The sequence below is a fragment of the Phaethon lepturus genome, unplaced genomic scaffold (genome assembly GCF_000687285.1).
Source record: "Phaethon lepturus isolate BGI_N335 unplaced genomic scaffold, ASM68728v1 scaffold39205, whole genome shotgun sequence".
NCBI classification, from domain to species: Eukaryota; Metazoa; Chordata; class Aves; order Phaethontiformes; family Phaethontidae; genus Phaethon; species Phaethon lepturus.
The window spans coordinates 4426-18319 of NW_010541941.1; the positions used below are offsets into that span (position 1 = coordinate 4426).

General features: G+C 35.3%; 1 protein-coding gene across 1 annotated transcript; it reads left to right on the plus strand.

Moving 5' to 3' along the window:
- Nucleotides 1-2200: 2200 nt before the first annotated feature.
- On the plus strand, nucleotides 2201-11954 carry FAM49A (family with sequence similarity 49, member A; the record flags this gene model as incomplete). The annotated part of the gene is made up of 9 exons (XM_010287885.1): nucleotides 2201-2322; nucleotides 3244-3349; nucleotides 4377-4513; nucleotides 4598-4675; nucleotides 4950-5066; nucleotides 5163-5242; nucleotides 6958-7084; nucleotides 9703-9773; nucleotides 11166-11954. Coding segments are annotated over 9 exons (902 nt in total), but the record flags the coding sequence as incomplete, so codon positions are not given.
- Nucleotides 11955-13894: the final 1940 nt, after the last annotated feature.

The following is a 13894-nucleotide window of genomic DNA, read 5'->3' on the forward strand; positions in this document are numbered from 1 at the left end:
AAACACTTTCAGCATAAATATAAACCGCTTCTGCAAGCTAAGCCTGTTGCTCTGTAGCCTTTGCAGCCCTCTTCCTCTCCCTTCCCTTTCTTTCCCTCTTCCACCCACGTACCTTCCTCCTACTCCTACTTCCTCGGGTGCTGGGATACTACAGAAAGCCCAGCAGGATTCCAATATTTACCCTTCCCCCAACTTCCAAAAGACAAATTGGGAGAATTTGAAAAAGACTAACAATAAAGGGTGTTACAAAAGGACATTTTTAAATCCCAAAGTTCTAAGCAGTCTATAGTGTTTAAATTTCTGTTGAGGAATAATATTTTTTAAAGCAAATAAATTACAAAAATTGACATACAAGTACCTTGTTAACCAACCCATGCTTCTGGTGACCTGAACATGCAGATTTTACACTCGTGAACTGTACTAATAAATTACTTATTGTCTTTTGTGTCTTAATATTTACTGGAAATTTTATTTTAATTAACTTTCATTTAACTATTAAAATATAGATAATTGATTTATAGGTGACTATTCCCCCTACTTGGCTGTTTTATGGTATGTTACTGTTTAGCAAGGTTACCGCTTTCTTCATTAAACTCAAAAGCATTTACTGTTTTGTTCCCGTCTTTATCACAGGATGACACACCTGTTACGGGGTGTACCTGAGATTTCTTGCAGCTTGGGGAAAGAACCAGTCAGTGACACTGTAAACTTAATGTGACCGATAGTTCAGTTCAACAGCCGTGTCCCAGCTGGGGTTTTCCTGTTTGGGGTAGTTTTTCACTTCGGTGCTACTTTCCCTCGCTTTTTGGAGGGTGGTGGAATTTTTTTAGTTTCATGAAGTATTTTGGGTATAAAATGCAACTGAGTAAGCTCAGCTTATTTTTAGTTTTACTCATTCTGGTTTTTAAACAAGATTAGGGAAAACTTCGAGAATAAAAGGAATGTCAAATCAGTATTGTTTCATGTGCCCGGCCTCATGGGACATGTGAATATAGAAAAGATTTTAAGTTTTAGTTGCTTCAGAGCTAAAGACACATAAGTCTCAGCCATTTGAGTCTGATTGGTGTAAGGGCCATAGATGACATATCTAAACAAATTATGCTAACCTGAAATGTCATGGAGAAAGGCTTTGATGCCTGCTCTTGCCATACTCTCCAAATTGAACCGGTTCATTTGTTTCTAATGCAGGGTGGGTAAATGAATCCTGTACTGATACATGGGTGGAAAATTGTGTCTCATTTCCTAGAGGAGAGTGAATTTTTTCTTCCATAAAGATCAAAACTCTATCTTTACAAGCAAATACAAAATTAAGAAGAAAAGCTGTCTCCCTGTAGAAATCTGCTGGGACATTATGATTGTTTCTACAAATACTGACTGTAATTCTATATATAGGTCATCCAGTCTTTAGTTAGTGCCAGTCATCTTTAAGTTTTAAAGATCTCTACCTTGTCTAACATGTCGATGTTTTAGGGATAACATCACTCCCTGGTGTTATGATGCTGTGAAAATCCCATCAGGTGGGATTTGAATGGGAAAATTGATCTACCTGCAAATGTCGTTTCTCTGAAAATTAAAGGTCTACAGGGCATTCCTATCCTGAAAACAAACTGATCATTGGTGGAACTGGATTTATTTTAGTAACAGGAATGATTTCTGAAACGTGTAAGAAAAATGTTTATTTTTAACAGTACTGTATCTGTGGTTTACAAAAGGATAAGTAGATTACCCTGGTTAGGGAAGCCCGGGGGAAAGTTAGTGTGGTGTAATATGCCATTGCTCCATCCACTGAAAAGCCTGATTTTATCCCCAAGCTGCAAGAAAAGTGAACAATCCTTTGTGATTGAGCTGTGGAGCTTATGAAAGAGAGGGACATTTTTACTAAAGGACTGATGCATTATCCAATTTTCTAATAATACTGCTTTATGATACTGCTTCACTTTAAAGTGCTACATTTTGAGAAAAGGCATTACGAGCCAGAGCATACAAAAACTGTACTCCTTTTCCTTCCTTGCTATAGAAAGCAAAAGCTTGGATGTTAGCAGAATAACAGTGCAGTATAATTGTGTATTTTAAAAAAACATCACAATGGAGTTACACATATTCAAGCTGGATATAATGTTGTCAGGTAGAACTGAGTAATCTTGCCATTTGTATTGCAGCTACCTTTTGACTTTGTGTATTTTGCTTTTCTGTTTCTTAGATGCACAGCCCACAGATGGAGAAAGGGAGGTATGGAATCAGATCAGTGCAGTTTTACAGGACTCGGAAAGTATGCTTGCAGACCTTCAGGCTTACAAAGGAGCTGGACAAGAAATTAGAGATGTATGTTGAAGTTAGTGACAGTTCTTTGGAAGCAAAATCAAGCAAAACTCAATGTGTTCCTTGCTTCTGTTCTATATCTAAGTACATTCTATGAAATTATATTAAAATCTTCATGAAAATCAGAAAATATGTTACAGATTATGTATAACGTTGAATATAAAACCCTAATGTGAAATCATTAAATGATGGCTGTTGGAACTTCTTTTAGGTTTAATAGTAGTAATTAGTAATTGTTTTTCACTTTGAGAAACACCATTTCATATATCTCTACCTGGTAGAAGTCAAAATTGAGGGCATGGAAGAAATATTACTCAGATGTCAGAAATACATTATAAAAAAAGTTGAAAATACTTGTTCTGTGTAAGTGAAATAATGAACCACAGTAAATGATAACCTTACATCCACTTTACAGGCATCTTATTCCATGAAACTGGTCCCAAAGTACAATTCTGAACTGTAACTTAAAATTTTTTATCGGCTGACCAAACCTTTTCCTGCATCAGCTTCACGGTTACTGTTAACATGAGCTGTTGGTTACTAAAAGAACCTGAATATGTTGAAGATTTCAAAAGCATTCAAAACCTTTTAAAAAAAGGCTATTTCTACAACCAGTAGTTATACAAAAGGTTTTACCTGATGCATCTACAATGCTCCCCAAAGAATATGTTAAAACGTATTTCTGTATGTCAGTGGTGCATTAGAATTAATAATTTTAAATCAGTGTGTTACAGGGCGAGAGGGAAGGTGGGAAATGTGGTATTTTTTTTTTACTTACTAATTTCCTATTCCTGAGCAATGGAATATCTCATAATTGTTCCATGATTTACAATACTTACTTTCTAAAGTAGTAGAAAACTTCCAAACCACCTTTGGCTTGTTACTCATATATCACAGTTCTTTACAGTAATATTTTCATTTCAGGCAATACAAAATCCCAATGATATCCAGTTGCAAGAAAAAGCATGGAATTCAGTATGTCCTCTGGTTGTAAGGCTGAAGCGATTTTATGAGTTTTCACTCAGATTAGGTGAGCCCTGTTTTAGTATGTCTGTTTATTAGGATACTTTATATATAAAGAAATAGGAAGTTTATTTTTCTGCAGACTTTTAAGGGGTTATTATTCTTTCTGTTTGATATCAACAGATATTTAACTGCAACTACACTTCTCAAGGCATATTTTTAATCTTAATTTAATTTCAAAATTATCGTAGGTTGTTAGTTTGTCACTTAAAATAAATCTGTGTTCTCTAAATAGAGTACAGGCAAAGAACGTGATAAAACTTCTGAACTTCACAGGTCCATATTGTACTAATGTAAATTTTTTTTTGTAATTTGGATACCTCAGAGTTTTAAAAGGAATGTAAACCAATAATATTTTGAGATTTCTTAAAAACAAGGATGGCGAGGAGGGTATCAATAAACTCTCTCACAGGGTGAAAATCCAAAATTGAGCATGTCTTACACTGCTTTTGTCATCCCTGCAACCCAAAACCTGATGTAATTACTCCTTGAATTAGGATTTTGGAAGTGTGCAAAAATTTATGTATAAAGTGGAAGAGCTCCCAACGCAAGGGAATTCTTCTACAACATCCTGCTTACTAAGTCTTTCACTTTTTGAGGTCTGCTAGTAATTATAGCCGCAGGAGCTGAATTACATTGCTATCAGTGCCTAAGAGTACACTTTAGTAACAGATGCCAGAATAATCTCTATACTGAGCTGATGGCTAATTGGGGAAGATGAAAGAGAAAGAGCCGAGTATCTGAACGCAAGAAAAATGCTTGCTCTAGAATTTTCGATAGGGAACCCAGATAAAGGGTGATAGAAAGGGAAAAGAGCTCAGTGGTACAAAATGGAGAGAAAAATGGCAGAGAGCCTGAAGAGGCAGGTGTCTTTGACTAATGTTTCTCACCTTAGAATAGTAGAAAAAGCATTTCTGTTAGGGCCCTGCTTGTTTGAGGGTTCCTTCCTTTCAAACAAAGTATATTTAGGTACTTACTTAAAACTTTGTCGTAATGTGAACTGAATAGAATTTGTGCTTCTGATTTTTATTCAGAGAAAGCTCTGCAGAGTTTGTTGGAATCCTTGACGTGCCCACCTTACACTCCAACTCAGCACCTGGAACGAGAGCAGGCTCTAGCAAAAGAGTTTGCAGAAATCTTACATTTTACTCTTCGTTTTGATGAACTTAAGGTTGATAAAATTTTATAATATATACTGATTTTTTCCATGTGTTTTGATCCAAAACTGATTATTTCCTGTTTGTCTTCCCCTAAGATGAGAAACCCAGCAATTCAGAATGACTTCAGTTATTATAGGAGGACAATAAGTCGCAACAGAATAAACAACATGCATGTAAGTAAATAAAATCTGATTTGGTGTTCACAGTGAGGTATTTTTCAGTGTGCATTTATACCATTTGTGGTAATGTTTTTTCTTTTGATTTGCTAGCTGTCATGTTCTCTCCTTCACACCCAGAGTTAACCAGCAGCCTGGATGAAGTGATGAAGAGTAGAACTATTCATGCAACAATCTGCTTGCTGACATGAGCATGTACTGTATCTTTTTCTTGCTGCCGGCAAGATTTTAAAAGAGTTTTACTGACTATTTTTTCTCATGTTTTCATCAGCTAGACATTGAGAATGAAGTAAATAATGAAATGGCCAATAGGATGTCCCTGTTTTATGCAGAAGCCACACCAATGCTGAAAACACTCAGCAATGCAACTACACATTTTGTATCAGAAGTAGGTAATGGGGGAGAAAAGGTCTAACACAGACATTCTTGACTTTAATTTTACAAGATGGTTTACTGAACATTGGCTGTTTTTTTATCCTCCTAGAACAAAACATTGCCAATTGAAAATACAACGGACTGTCTAAGTACTATGGCTAGCGTATGTAAAGTCATGTTGGAAACACCGTAAGTTTTACCTTAAATCTTGTTTTTCGTGTATAAGAGATTTTGTATTGTATTTTAAGTAGCCACCTGTGATAAAAACAGTTTTTTCCAAATGAATTCCTGTATGTTTGCCTTAGTTGTTACCACTTCTGTAAACAAAGCATGACCTGGTATTAGAAAGTCTTGCCACCTACTATCTCTTGTTTACCCATACTGCTCAATTACTAGCACACAGAGGGGCAACATTTTGTCTCTTCCACGTAGCGCTTTTGCAAATGATACACAGGGACTATTTTGAGGATCATTTGAGTAGATCTTTTTTGGATGCAGACATCTTACTGTGTATATGAGAAGGTTCAGCTATATGGAAACTGTACGATTGTGTTTATAACCACTTAGCATAGATTTAGCCAGTGGAGTTGCTATTGTTTAACTATGCATTTAGTTGAGTATTTTTTAGGTTACATGTATCTCTGAGTGGAAAACACATACAAGGTAGTCTTGAATCATTTTGAAGTCTTTGAATTTTTTGTTCGTGGTGCCATGTAAAGGGTAGAGTTCCTAAGGTTATCGTGTGTGTTTATGAAAATTCTGGAGAAGTGTATGTAGGTGATGGGACATAATATCATCTCTCAATCCCAGGACATCATAGAAACAGTAATTGAAAAGTAGCTTTAGATGTTGGATCAATTCTTGGCAAAAGTAGAGAAACAAAGTTGTGAGTCATCTGCCAGAAAATTATTTAGTTCAAATTGTGAGATAACCAAGCATTTTCACATGAAAATGTCTATAGCCTTTAAGTTTTTTCATGTTTGATGCTGTGTAAGAATAAAAGTTGAAGTTACTGTAAAATAAGAGGTAGTATAGTACAAATTTTAGTATTTTTAATGATAAATTCAAGTGAAAAAGGTTTTATATTGAAAATCAATCAATGGCAGTAGACAAATCTCTGTATTATCTACACAAAATAATATTTGTTAGAAAAATTGTGATAATTTCTGTTTTTCAGGATTTCTGTTTTTCTCTACTGTAATTCTTTTTTCACTTCCCAATAATGGTTTCAGGGATTAGAGCCGATGGGGGCTGTCTTAACTATTCCATCCATGTTCTTATTTTGGAACTGAAAAGTCAAAGAAAAACTCTTTGGAATTAGTTCAGTCCAGTCCAACCTAGTAGGCCACCGTATTTTAGATCCTTCAGTGATCCTGTGTTGTTGAAGTTGCCTGCGGACTTAGAAGAGAAAGAGAGAGGGAGAGCAATGTCTTATGAGCGAGAGAGAGCAATGACCTAGGTCAAGCCCGGAATTTACTAGCTGCTGAAATTAGATACCACTTAAATGTTAATGTTTCAAAGTAGGAATTTAAGCAAAAAGAGTAGCATTCCTTTGAGGTCCTGATAGGTTGTGGTTCTAAGATTAAACAGAAGTACAATCAGTCTCCACCATATTTCATGAACTATGGAAGTCCTGTGAAGTCATCATCATAGACATTTTGATGAAGTGAGGATCTGAACTGTGGAGGGGTATTAGAAGGAATTTACGTATCTCTCTTTGCTTTCTAACCATCCTTCTAAATTAACAAGGACTTATGCAATTCAAAGATCTTCAAAATCTTGCTAAGATGCATCTTCAACCATAAAATACAATTTTAGTTCAGATTTCAAACACTTATAGTCTAGTTTGCAGAATCATCCAGTAGAAAGTCAAGACTGTTTATTTCTTTTGTTCTGTTTTGCAGAGAGTACAGGAGTAGATTCACCAGCGAAGAGACCCTTATGTTCTGCATGCGAGTAATGGTGGGAGTTATCATTCTGTATGATCACGTTCATCCTGTGGGAGCTTTCTCAAAGACATCAAAGATTGATGTAAGAGTGACTTTTCTTCAATACTCTGTAGATTTGAGAATACTAGGCTGCAGCTTTTTTTTTTCAGCACAAGCTTATGACTTTGTATAAATCATTTTAATTACTTTTGAATGGCAAAATTTAGAATTTATCTTCACCTGCATACTTCAATGTGTCAGCTTGTTTGAAATTAAAATAAGGATCATTCTTTTTTCCTTGTATTTTCTTCCAGACACTGATACTCATTTGTCTTTGTTAGCTCTGCTTTCCTGCCAACAGTATGGTTATACTAAAATAATTTTGTATTACTGCTGCCCTGGAATAAGTTTTATGCTCATAATTTTTTATTAATCATGTAATTTATTTATGCTGAAATGCTCATCTTCGATAGTAGCTCTGTTGTAAATAAGCAGATATTTGACATTGTCTCTGCCTCAGTTCTGAAGTAGCAGAACTGAAATGTTATTGTTGTAATGTTGATAATGAGCCTTCAGTTTTAGCTTTGGCATGACCGGTCACAGGGAAATCAACCTTACTTTTTTAATTTGAGATATTGCAAACACACAGAAAAAAGTACTTTTACTTCTGCTACATGTTTTTACAAACATAAATCTCATGCGCCACATCTTTCAGCAGAAATAAGCTGTTATTCATGAAAAAAGATGCTAAGTCTTTCCCTTTACAAGAGAGTCTACTTCAAAAGAAAAGAAGAAATATGTGTCTGTTATAGCACTCCATGACAGTGAGTCTTAGTTAGCTTTCTTCATCTGCAGGTACCAGTATTTTACCACATCTCCTCTTTGACTCTGTTTTACAGAGGGAAAGATAAGTCACAAAGAGGTGAATTGATTTGCTCAAGGTCATGCAGCAGATAGAGGCTGGGAATTGAATGCAGACTTCCTGACTTCTGATTCAGTCTCTTGCCTGCAGAGGCTACACACGTAAAATTTTGACAGGACCAAGTATGCAGTGTTTGTACTTTGTTTCTCACATTTATTGTAAAGCCTTGTAATCTTACAGGATAGTTAGCTAGATGTAAATGGAAGGCAGGAGATGTACGACTCTGTTTTTAAAAATTTGTACAGTTCCAAATCTTAATTCACTTAATTAGTTCAGTGATTCTTCTCTAATTAAAAATCTTAAAATATTTCAGATTATGAGTTTGTTCTACTGTGAAAAACAATTTTTTTCTCCAAAGTAGTCACTTCTTGGGAGCTATTTCAAGAGAATCGGGGACAGTGGAACACATTACCCTTTCCTCACACTTTCAAGGCTGGAGACTGTATTTCAAGCTGTTAGTTACAGGCACCTAGCTTAGACGTCCTAACAGCTTCTCTTTTTTGTCTGTTTTAAGAATTCTGATTCTAAATAAAATGGAAATGAATGGTTTGAATTTTTATAGCCTTTGAGTTTGTCTGGTTTGACGGGGCATGTAAACCTGCACTGAGTGATGTGCCTATAGTCTTGAGTTCTTCTAATTCAGGAGAAATAGCTGTGTTACTTAAAAATATGTGCTGCCACATCTGATCAACTATTTGCACAGCTGGTTTTATCTTCCAGGTAGAAATAAGTCAATTGAGCAGTGATCAGTAATTGTTAGGCTGGTCATTGTGCAGGAAGCTGTCACATTTTCCATGTAATTTTTAACGGCAAGTACATGGACCCTAACTTCAGTTAAGTATTTCATCATCCACATTCATAATAAGGCAGAGTTGCTCCTTAGCTACAAAGAAAATGCTGGCATATAGATTTAGCACTGTAATGTGACTTGAGAAGGTTCAAATCTTGACTCTGCCATGTCTTCATCTGTTACTTTAAATAAAATGGAATTAATATAGACTAATTTCTGGGTAGCTATTAGATGTCTTTATAACAATGGGAAGAAACAGGTACTTCTGGAGCATGATTCGCTATATCTGAAAGTATATTCCAAATAGGTTAGAGAAATTTCTTATTTCTCTAATTGAAAACTATTTCTCTTAGTTCTAGTTGACTAAATAGGGAGTCTGTATACTGGGTCAAATGAGTTCTACCTCTACTTTCTCTACTACAGTTCCTCTTTTGTAATTTGAACAGCGTTTTAGCCTGGTTTTTACAGTCTCCATGAAGATCTTTGTTCAGTGTGGTGTTTAAAATCAACATCATCGACTTCTTATCTCAGGTTAAGTTTGTAACTACTAATTATGAAACAAATCCTAAGTTATCACCAGCTAGGTTTACAACTGAAAACTCAATACTGAAAATTACTTCCATGTGTGCAATCATAAAAATAAAAGTCAAAGTTGAAACATCTCTTCGGATAGTTGCTAACAGCAATGACGTGGAACTCTCTTCCAGAATCTTTTTTTTAGCTTGTATCAGCTGTTCTTGATATTTTTTTATGTTGGTTAAAATGTATATACTTGATATATAATTTACAATCTACAAATGCTTATTAAAGTAGTTGTTGTGTTCTCAGAAGTTAGGTTTTTAACTTAGGATCATTTTTCGTAAGTTATAATACATTTATTGTGTCATATAAAGCAGCATTAACACTCACTAGGAAAAAAAACCTGCCTGTCTTTGGTGAAATTATTCCTTGTTTTCAGCTAGTGCAATTCATATATTATTGTTCAATAGTGGCATGCTTCTGTTCCCAGATGAAGGGATGCATAAAAGTTTTAAAGGAACAACCACCTGACACTGTGGAAGGACTTCTGAATGCTCTCAGGTATGTGTGGAATAATTGTGTCATTCAGACTTAAAAAATTCCTCTTTTTTTTTTTTCCTCCAAATCTCTTTTTATTTAAGACTTTTCACCTTAGAAGCTTGATTTCTTAAGAAAATTGTCCTTTCAGGTTTACCTCGATTACCTGGGGTTTTCTTAAGTAATACTCATTTCATTCAATTCCATTTCACTTTGATAAGCAATGACTATTAATATTGGAAGTAATTTTCTTTAGAGATACTTAAGGTTCATTTTATCACCTACAACTTAGCCATCTAAAAGGTAAACAATACCTCAAAGGTAAACAGTATACCTAAGCTAAGTTTTGTTATATAAAACACCCCAGCAACTAGAACATTTTAGAAGGAAAGAGTAGAACTTCTATTTCTCAAACTCTTGATACTTCCCTTCTTTCTTTCCCCGTGATTTAATAAGACTTTAATTTTGCTAAATGATACAACGTGAAGAAAACAGCAACCTAAATCCCAACCCTGTAGGCAACTGTTTAAGGTACTGTCTTGGGAAGCAAGACACTTCTCTGAAGCTTCTCTTGGGTCTGACACTTCTCTGAAGCTGAGAGGGGAGTCCTAGTATCAAGTTTTTCAGAGCTGTATTAGATTCTGTAGCTGCTGAATGCTTACATAGAGTGCGAATTCCAGCCGTAACAACCTCCACATTTGCTTATCATGTCTTTTGAATTGGAATTGATGTAGAGTGAAATCCTACAGGTATCAGGTGTGTTTTGAGCTTATGTGATGATTGATCAGCCTACGAACATATGCAGTGGAGAATGTTTGGTCTTAAATGCTAAAAAACATGCTAAAGCTCTTCAGTCCTCCCAAGATATTCCCAAAAGTGTAATTCAGCACCAAACAAACTCTGCTGGTTACAAAATCTAAAAAAATAGAAAACCCTCTCTGTGATGGTACATTGTAAGATGTAAAGGTACAGGACATTTAAGAAAGCTGCTTAAAATTAGGCTTCTAGATTATGCCAAAATTCAATCTAGATTCCTATATCCTTTTAGTATTTACCCTATTTCTTACATCTTTCCGTGTTTTTTACTTCTTTTGGGGCTTTTAACTGGAAAATAAGATACCATTTCAACCCAAAATTGTGAGTGTGTCATAGATGGATGGCAAACAGTATTTAGCCAGGGTTTAGCCACAATTCTCCACCTATTAGCAGGGGATAATTTATTGCAAGGGGTATTTAGAAGATAAAGAGCAGCAGACTATTAACAGTTAAATTTCAGTGCTCAGTGACTAGAGGAACATGTAAATTCCTCCTTTGTGTAATTGAACTGCACTGATCTCAAAAACAGGCACTGAAGTTTTCAGACTTTTTTAACCCCTGTTCATTTTATAAAATACTGTTTTAATTTGTAACTTTTAGGTTCACTACAAAACACCTGAACGATGAATCTACTTCAAAACAAATTCGAGCTATGCTGCAGTAGTATCCTGAGACAAGTAGATGTTTGTACTGATCACAGAAGATGTGTATGTTTACATAATTTAATACAGTTTGATGTTAATACTTGTGTGTATTTACATAACCATTTTCTTCACATTGCTAAAATACATGAATTGGTTCATAACCTGACTGACTTTATATAGTGCAGCCTAAGTTTTTATGCTGGCCTTTATCTTTTGACTTTTAAAATACTTTTTTACTTAGATATTTCAGTTACAACAGTTTATCTGTACATTTTAATCCTTAAACACCTTCCCTATCAGAGAAGTAAGTAGTAGTGGAGACAAAATGGAAATCAAATAAACCGAAATGTCAAAGATACCACGGAAAAAGAACTTTAAAGAAGGAGATAGTTAATATAAGAGAAAGTGACATTCATTGGATATGTTTTAAGAACATGTGCACAATTTTGTAGTCAGTTTTAGGATCTCAACAAACTTGTATGAATAGGAGAATGCCTGAATGTTCATCACTCTCTCAAAATATGTTGTCTTTCCTGTAGTAAGTGGAGATCCACCTGATTTTAAGGATTATGTGCTGTCTGACACCCAAAAATGCATTGCAAAGAGGTCATTTTAGCTCTTTTATTAAGTATGAACTGTACCTTTCAACCACCGAGGAAATTAATATCCTTCTTCAGATTCAATAGAAATAAACAGAAAACGTGTCTTAAGACCATTGCTAGATTTTGAAAATTCTGTATAATTTTATCAGATTTAAAAAGAAAAGAGAAAATACTAATGCTTTGACTTAACTAGCAAGCTTTTGTCAGTGTAAATATGTCATTCTCTCTCAGACAGCTCTGCCCGGTAAGTAATTTTTTTTACTGATATAAACTGGTATAAAGAGAACACTCTTCTGTAGCAGCAAACTTCCCTAGTGTCAAATTGGCCTTATCAGACTAGGGATGATATAAGTATGTTTTAAGAGCTGAGCTGTTCTTAAGCACTCCATCAAGTTCCTTGATAGTATTATTCATTAGATGATGCAGAGTCAACGCAGAAATATATATGAGCTGACTGCTTTTCATTGATTTTTGAGATGTGATTGATGCTTCAAGGAGTTGAGTTCCTTACTGTGTTTGTTCCAAACTGGTGTTTGTTCTTACTTTCTAGTAACCTTTCCAGTGAATGGAATAGAAATACTTTGCCAAAAGCAGCAAAGTGCTCACGCTCTGTTAAGTGTGTCTTCTGAGTGGTCTGCAGATGCTGTACATATTCTTGCAGAGGTCACGTTCTGAAAATGTGTTCAATTTTGTGTACTTTGCTTGCATGTATGTGTGAAAACTCCAGTGCTTGTGCACAGATTCAGATTTGTATTTCCTTATTCCTGTGTATATAAATCAGGGCTTGTGCGCTCTCACTGGAATTTTCATGCATATCACTTCTAAAAACGTTACCTTAAGACTTTGAAGATGCATTTGGTCTGCTGAAGCTTGGCTGCGCTGTGACAAATTGAGTCATTGAACTCAGTCCTTAAACAGTATTAATATCATAAGTTGTTTGGAGTAGGGATTGCCTTAGAGTTTATTTCTGAGCAGAACGACCACTATGAGGTTTCTCAAGACTGATCAGAACCCATAGGCACCAACGTTATCCATGTCGTGATACTGGAGAGCACCAGAACTCCAGCATTCATGTCACACATCTGCAACTCTAGCAGCAGATCACTATGTTGTTGTCAGGAACAGGATTAGAAATTACATTAGTTTGTTTTTTTTCTTTTTCTGGAAGCAGTGATCACAGTGCTTTTTCACAGTAGTAAATCACTGTTTACAAGCTCCGTTCTTAGTGGGGGGACATTTAAAAATGTGTATTAGGGAAAATCCTGCTTTGTTCATAGTCACTTCCAGTTAGTTAAATCTAGGTGGATGACAGGTCATTCTGTTGAGCTTTGGTAACTGAAGTTAATACATGCTTACCTGCAATTATTTGTCAAACGATGAAGTCTTATCTTTAAGTAGCCCAGAGGAAAGCTATTTGTCACTTGTATAATAAAAATGTACACTTTAAAGCATTCTGTGAGTTGTCATGTGCTGTTTGCTGAAGTCACTGAATTTCTTTGTCTGCTTTGATGTTTTTGTACAGAAGTTTGTTTGAAATAATAAAAAGTTTGGTACAGTAAGCATTGGAACTGTCTGTATTTAGAGACAACATAAACAGGTTGAGAAATACCTCATTTAAAGTTTTGGATCTGAGATATAGTAGGCTCACCTTTATGAATCCAGTCTGTAGTGTGTTTAAAAATCATTTTATGTATGCCACAACAGTATAACCTCACATCACTTAAACAGTTCCTCGGTTTTTCTGACAATTCTTGGTGCTTGTCTGTCATCTTGACCAGGGGAAATTGTTGATACTGCTTTACAGAGTAGAGGGCATGAATCCCTTCTATGACTTTAAATCTTCACATTAGTCATCCTAGGCTGTGGTGCATCTAATGCACCTAATCTCCCGTTGCATTTCTAATCAATAAGGTCACCAGAAGATGATTCATTTAATCTTAAAATAAGTGCAAATGAATTGCTCTCAGAAGAAGAGCTATATAGACTAATGATCAAAGTTCTTGATGTCCATTTTCTCAGTGTTTCTTCTTATTTGGGCTCATCATTATGTAAGAATACATGTTTGTAGTATGATAAATATTTT